General features: G+C 46.1%; 2 protein-coding genes across 2 annotated transcripts; one reads left to right on the top strand and one right to left on the bottom strand.

Annotated features, from left to right (window-relative positions):
* Window positions 1-1,822: 1,822 nt before the first annotated feature.
* Window positions 1,823-3,798, bottom strand: PHALS_15137 (RxLR-like protein). Its single transcript, XM_036407347.1, has one exon. The coding sequence runs from the start codon at window positions 2,949-2,951 to the stop codon at window positions 2,745-2,747; it is 207 nt and encodes a 68-aa protein (XP_036263056.1). The 5' UTR covers window positions 2,952-3,798; the 3' UTR covers window positions 1,823-2,744.
* Window positions 3,799-3,807: 9 nt separating this feature from the next.
* Window positions 3,808-4,416, top strand: PHALS_06039 (small nuclear ribonucleoprotein splicing factor; the record flags this gene model as incomplete). Its single annotated transcript, XM_024723381.1, has 2 exons — window positions 3,808-4,163; window positions 4,242-4,416. The coding sequence occupies 2 exons, from the start codon at window positions 3,808-3,810 to the stop codon at window positions 4,414-4,416; spliced, it is 531 nt and encodes a 176-aa protein (XP_024574363.1).
* Window positions 4,417-7,382: the final 2,966 nt, after the last annotated feature.

Below are 7,382 nucleotides of genomic sequence, written 5' to 3'. Positions count from 1 at the left end.
CGGCGGGTGAATCCCCACGACCCAAGCCACTCATGAAGAGCACTCAGACCTTCGAAGCCAAGAATGGAGAGAACATCCTGCTCTAGGTGAGAGTGGCCGAGATGACTACAGCATCCGCCATGCTCCAGAATATGTAACAGTGCGTGGCGCTAGCGATCTCCAAGCTCGGGGTTCGAGCGCGAGAATGGGCACCGACCTGCGGTATCTTGGTCGATGCGGTGTTTTCCTCCTGGATGTAACTGAAGCTGCAGCTTTTACGAGTGTTCTCGTCTTCTTACCAGGCATATTCTGTGCGATCGCATTTCCTTGCCGCCCGACAGGACTAGAAATAAGTGGTGGACTATGTCCAAGCGTGAAGACCTCTTTTTATCGGTATGGCAGCCGATCATCTCCCAAAGGGGGTCACAGTGACCGTCTATATGAAGGGCCTACGCTCTGGCGTGGCCAGAATGGAAGTCTTCCGTGTGCACTCGTCTTCTTTTGAAGAAGTAGTGAATGTAGCATAGAAAATTCAACTTTAAATCGGCTCGACTTGGTTGGAATGCACACCCTCAGAGCTCGTCGAGCGGGCCTGAGCCAATGGATCTCTACAATGCTGAGGAAGTGGAGGAAGAGATTCGAGCTGTTGAGTAGCGTTCGAACACCCGACGGTGTTTTTTTTGTGGAGGCACCCGTCACTTTTGAACAAGTTGTCCCCTGCGCAAGGTGCGTCAAGGTTCATCGAACCGACAGCCCGCTTCTGACCAATCATCTGGTATATCACGGGGAAACGACAACACCCAGCAGGCGCGGGTCGGTACTGCGGAAGCATTGAGCTCCCTTGAGCCCCAAAGAGAAAGAGGTCAGCAGAACACAAACCCGAAGAGCTCCGGGCTCCTTACCACGGTACAAATATTCATGCCTGGCTTGCTGGTCGTGGAAGCGATATTGAATGGCTTTGATAGGCCACGGAAGATCATGATTGCCTGCGGGCGTCAGGTAATTATGCTCGACGCTCGTTGATGGAATGAAATCAGCTGCATGCTGAGGCGCTGAAGGCGCGGTGGAGTGATATCGTCACTGTTCGCTAAGCGACGGGGAAATGTGTCAGGGTGCAGAAGGTCCTTGTGGACTTCGGTGTCAAGTTTCTTGACTTTGATAGCGTGGAACGCTGCTTAGTCTTAGACTTGAATTCAAGGTATGATTTCATCGTTGGTATGGCATAGTTGGAACACCATGAGCAATGAATCGACTGGCGGTCCTTGGCGCTACGCCCGCTTCTCCTGGTGGAGCTTTGGTGTGTCCTGAACCCACCTTTTCTATGAGGCAGAAACACTATTGGAGTGTAAATTAGACCGAGACGGTCAATGAGCAAGACATCGGAGTATTCCGAGATGGTGAACACCGAAGGTGTATCGAACAGGAGTCCCGAGCATGGCTCGAGGGCTGAACGTGGAGTGCCACGATACCAACTGAGCGCTGCTCAAGCATCAGAGCAGTCGCTGCATGCTATGCGTGGCATGGTCGGCCAAGGGCCGAGGCATCGAGGGCGAGGTCCCACTGATACGCGTGAAGTGGCAGGTAATCCACTGAGCACTGCTCACGTTTTATAGCAGTCGCTGCATGCCGAGATTGGCATGGTCGGACGAGATCCGAGGGATCTTGGGCAAGGCCTTCAGATGACTTCCCCCGTCCCAAGCCATCTCATGGTGAGCGTTAAGGTTCTTGAGGGGAAGGAAGGATTGTCAAGTTCAAAGTGTAATGTGAATTTCATCTTATACAATTGTACTAAATATGTAAAGGATTACCGTAATAGAAAGATTTTATAATTAAATATGGCGAAGGATGATGTGAAGAGTAGCTCACAGAAGAGCAAGCAGCGGCTGCTACATATGGTTTTGCTAATACTACGCTGCCGCAAAGCGTGAAGATCTTCACGGTAAGAAAAGTTTGACGGAGCACTCACTCAGGGAATAGATCATGCATGTCACCAGATGCTTTTTTCTCAAAATTTTAAGCTAAGTTGGTGATAACGCATTAGCTTTTTATCATCGTGACTCGTCTTGGCGTACAATTATCGCTGCTTACTGGTACTGGTCCGAGCATGAGCAAATTCAGGCAAATTTAAGCGGCAAGTTTTACTTTTTATTGGATCGTCTTGTCAGACGAGGACCGCAATCATGATGAACCTGATTCTCTTTTTAAAAGTTCTAAGGGAACGCTGATCGCTAACCAGCAGTTCGAAGTCTCATATATAACAGTCTCAAACGTGTCTGAGTGGTTATATCCCATTATCTGTGATTTACATATCATGGTGCCAGACTGACGTTGTTGGCGCAACCAGTATCATACTCTGCAAATTTAATCAGCACTGCTCTCCGTGGAGAAAGTGTTACACAACAGAATTCAGGCCACTATCGTATGTGATGATGCCAGGTTTGCGATTGTTCTACCTCTCTTCGTCTTTGAAATATACAGTGCAGATGACGCGTTGTTGCACGAGCACCCCTAAAACGAGCTACCAGCATTTTTATACTTTGACCCAATATCGATTTTCTCACCTGCGTACTTAGCAAACTGGATATAGAAAACTTAAATACACGACAAATTTTCAAGTTCAATTCCTTGCACTTCACGCTAAGAAGTCATTAAAAATTACTGATCTCTTCCGTTCCAGACTCAACGGATGCCATATAATGCTCAGTTGTGTTTTTCCAAAACTGAAACGCAACGGACGCAAGACACGTCTATGTGGTTCAAGTAGATCAGCGTGTACGTGATAAAAAGCGCGGCACATAGGGCTTAAAGCGTTTGTACCAGAAAGCACACACCTCACAAAGACTTGACTTGTGGGTGTGGTCAGTCAGTGCTGAATTAGAACCGGAGCAATTTGCACAGCAAAGCAGTGGCGTCGACAGCAATGCAAGCGTCAAACTTCTCGCCACACAAGTAGCATGAGTTGTAGATCCCATCCGTTGCCCATGCCGGCGAATTGCAGAGGCGCCGATAATACTGAAATAGCGAGATGCATCGAAGTCTGGTGAATCACTCTATTTGGCTGAGCGTTCTTTGACCAATAATCGACCACATAAAACGCTGCTGACATTGTACGACACGCCGAAAGCGTGTTGAAAGGTTTAAACTGTTTCAGGTACGTTAAAGCGGACAGTGGCACATAACTTTGTACTTGGGCGCTAGGATTTGGCAGATTCCACTTGTAGCGATGAAGAATCATTCGGCTGGTGCAGGCAACACCGCGCTGTTAGCTTTCGCAGGCTGAATATCGTCGTTTGACCAGTTAATAGGCCCACACTTCGATACCACTATCGGTGAGATCTTCAAAGCTGGATTTATTCGTCATTTGCATTAGACTTGCTCTGACCAGAATCGCCACAGTCCGCGTGATGAACTGTAGCTTGGCCAGGTTTGGGCGATGAGTGTCAATTGACCATGTTACTTCTTAATAATCAGGAATGTTTTGAAATTTTTGACCTTGATAGTGGCGATCTGCGTCTTGACGATATGAATGAGGATACTTGCCACGCGGCAATTTGGTGTAATTGCTTAACATCGTTGCCTTGTTAATGCTTACTCATTTTGTCCTATCACCGCACGCTAATATACTCTACTTAAGCGGCTGTATTCGGTGTCACAGCACGAACTGGCCCCGAGGAATACACGTACATATCTCAAAAATTATGATTGGTCAAATATATTTGAAGGGGCATTTATTTTTGCAGTAAGCCGTTACCCGTCCGCTCGACGGCATCTTAGCATTTCGAGATTCGTCTCCAGTCTCACGCAATATCTAATAGTGTCTACTTTAACATGTCTCCCAAAAGAGCCCATCGCGGAGAAGCTGGTATCTCGGAAAATGAAGTGCGAGCGCTACTTCTGGGAAAGGATGGAAACTTAACTCGCGACTTCGAGGCAGTCCTTACTCGTCTTTTCATCTCTTTCTTAGAAAAGCCGACGGACAAAAGCCTGACGCAGAATAGGCTTCGAGACTTCAGCAAAATTTGCAATGATGGTAAACCCTTCTCAGATGAGGAGATTACGGAGATCCAAACCTATTTTCAGTGTGATGAGAACAAGGGCCTGACTCTTAAGGGATTCAAGGACATGTATCACACACAGTCTAGCGCTGAGCCGTTGGAGACGTGGCGAGACATGAAGAAGCTTGGGTATGTTTTTCTTCTATCTTTATCAGTGCAATTCGCAGATGCTTCTTCTTACTGCTTTGCTGCTTTGTGCTGACGCAGCTTTAACGATGAGCTTATTAACAAGCGCGAGGCGTCTCAACGTTGTCGCGTGTGCAAAGCGCCTGCAGTGCTTGTGTGTTCGCGCTGCAAGAGAGTGCGTTACTGTGGCGCTGATTGCCAGAAACAAGACTGGAAGGGGTCGCACAAGCAGAAATGCAAACCGTCTGTTGTTTAGAATACGACTCCTCGATATCAAGCGCCCACACTACGAAGGCTGGTTGCTTCATGTACCAACAGGAAAAAAAATAGATCGAGTGATTCATAGGGAGAGCGAAATGGTGGTGGAGCAGTATGCAAGAAGGAGAGAGCTGTTGGAGGATTCGTTAGGATAGATGCAGTTAAGAATTTGTGTACGACCGAGAAACAAGATTAATTCAAATAGTGAACTTTGCATTTGTGACCAAATTGGAAGTCACTTCAATTTGCGCTTTCTTCATGTATTTAGCATAAAAGATGCAGCCGTACGTTTCAGAGCACATAATTTCGTTGCAAGGTGTAGAAATCTCGGAATCCCAAATCTTGTGTACCTGTAACTTTTACCAAATACAATACGGCACAAAACATTCGTAATCGCGAATATTCAAAAGTACAGAATTATCGGTATTTATAAAGATGATAGAACTCCGTAAAGTGGTACAAGGCCGCACATCAAACAATAAAGGGAATTCAATTATGTAATATAGTAAAACGTATATTTATGTCGTGTTTAGACTTGCTTCTACGTGGAATTTCAGTAGGTGCAGGGCAGCCTACTGACAAAGAGTCTGGCTCACTTAGTCGATATGACTCAGCTCTGAATAGTGAAAATTATCTAGAGAGGTAGAGCGTAGCCCATGTTTGCTGGTCGTTGAGCTCAAAATTCTGGGCTTTGTTTAGCCCTGATTGAACGTTATGCAGTTACTTAAGATGCGCGACTGCCAAAATCAGTAGATAGTATGCAAAGGCATTGAAGATGCCATCTACGGACATTATGAACATACCAAAGGGTCTGCAAGACCCTCTTTTGAAGTTTTAGAACATTACTAGCATGAGATCCTGTTTTTTTGTTTGGCTTGTAGTTGAGATATGATGTCATTTCGGGTATGGTGTGGCTGATTCACTACAAGCCATTGATCGACTGCAAGTCAAAGGAATAATACGACACGCGAAACTTGCCTAGTGAGCTTTGCAAGTCATAAACCAGGAAGCCAAAGCATTGTTGGTGTGGACACAAAGCAGCAATAAGTTCCAATGCAGAGCATAAAAATGTCTGAAAGTGATAGTAAAGGTGTTGGTTGATGTTTGCAGCAGAGCTCCGACGGCAAAATGAGTGATGAGCTCTGGTTTCTGGAAAATACAGAGAAAAAACCGTGTATCGCAGTCTTTTAGGCGTTTCTCTGCAAGAACAGGAACGATAGACTGTGTGGTCGCCATAAAATTGAATCTAGTGGAACGGCTAATGGCAGCTGTAAGGTGGTGCCTTCTGTACCAGAATCGACGTAGAAGACAAGCGACTATTCGCCGCGGTCTCCTGTAGATACGGGTGACGGTAAATTCTATCTGTAATGACCAGGCCCTATGGTCGGAGAATAACTCAGCCTTGTCATGATGCAGGGTACTGCTGAGTCAGTACTATCGTGTGCCGCGCTAACTCTGCGGGGCAGTGTATACATTCAGGGCTGCGGTGAAAAAGAGTATTCTTCGGGGATGAAATAAACTTTTTAGTCTGAGGGGTTTTTTAAATCTATCTCCTTAACTATCGATACGAGATTTCTTTGGACCGAATAATCATTCTTAGGTGATGTTTGCAATTAATTGTAAGGCGGCGAAAGAACAAAAATGTTATTGTGTTAGCTGATCTGATCATCGGTCATGGTTTTGCTAGTCATCAAGAACACTCTCAGAGCATGGATTGCGAGGTAGACTAGGTAACATCGAGGATCTTACGCATTCTTGATATTCTTCGTTGTCAAATTTCACGCTGCGGTGGCATGACAGCTATCATGCGTATTGCCTCAGGTCGAAGAGTGCGTCATTAAATTGACTTGGTCCCCTGAACTCTAACGGGAATCGTCCGTCCGTGTACACATACTTGCTGAGGATGGCTTAGGCCAACTGATACGCCTCATCGCGTGTTGCTCACTTCCAGCGGGCCTTTGACTTAAGTAAAGATGAAAAAGATGATGCGATATTTATTATATAACCAATAGGCTTTTTACCTCCCTAACCTGAAAAGTATATCCACATCTAGAACTTGAAGAGGTTATGAAACTATACAGGGTGTACAATAAATGTTAGACAAGCAAAGTATGTGGTCCACAGAACACTTGTGCATGACCCAGTACACCAAACCACACTCAAAATTGAGGTTACCAAAATTCTTCAACTTTACTTCAACACTTAATATTTTTCCGCTCTTGATATCGTTCGAACCAACTCGTTAGATTGCAACCCACACGCATGCTCCACATGAAATGTCTGTCACCATCAAACTTGGATAATGTTCCGATACCACGTCATTCGATGCATTTGCACTATCCTGAACTTGATCTCTATGATGACTTTCACGATAGACGTGGTGGTTCCGACCTAGAGTTTGACGAACTTTTTAGTCAAATCAGTGCTAGACTGATGAAGCGAATCGTGTATTTTCGCTTCATCTGCAGATCATTCGTGCTGGAGGTGCAACACGTAGCCTCACGTATCTGACATACGTCCAGCAATCCATTCTGGATTCTATCCGGACAATCGACACTCGGGACATGGGTTCATGCGACCATTCCCGTGTATATTCACCGTTTGCAAATCCCGAGCACCGTTGCAGACTTGCTGAAGGTACACGATGTGCGCTTTCGGTTTGCGCAATTGACAGCGCAGATTCGAGTTCACCCCGATATCAAGGATACTCGTGAAGTACGATCGGTCATCAGTCAAATTCACGACGAGGACAGCTTCTCTGAGCGAAGTCCGTCTCCAGACCCGCATCGACGCGAACGATACTGGGAGAGTCGCGAAGAATACAAGTACCAGGCCCCACGTGTTCTCACTTGCTGTATATAAGATATATCACCAACAGCTCCCTCCGACCGCGGATATTTCTCTCCGCCATCACGTTCTCGGCGTTGTGGATGTCGATCTAGAAGAGACGGAGGTGCCCGGACC

The sequence above is a fragment of the Plasmopara halstedii genome (genome assembly GCF_900000015.1).
Source record: "Plasmopara halstedii genome assembly, contig: Scaffold_292, whole genome shotgun sequence".
In the NCBI taxonomy this organism is placed as follows: Eukaryota; Oomycota; class Peronosporomycetes; order Peronosporales; family Peronosporaceae; genus Plasmopara; species Plasmopara halstedii.
Note: the sequence above shows the minus strand (reverse complement) of the source record. Positions and strands in the feature narration are given on the sequence as shown.

Bases quoted from the DNA above. Each gene is read 5' to 3' on its own strand.
- PHALS_15137 (XM_036407347.1), bottom strand. From the start codon at position 2,951: ATGGGATCTACAACTCATGCTACTTGTGTGGCGAGAAGTTTGACGCTT.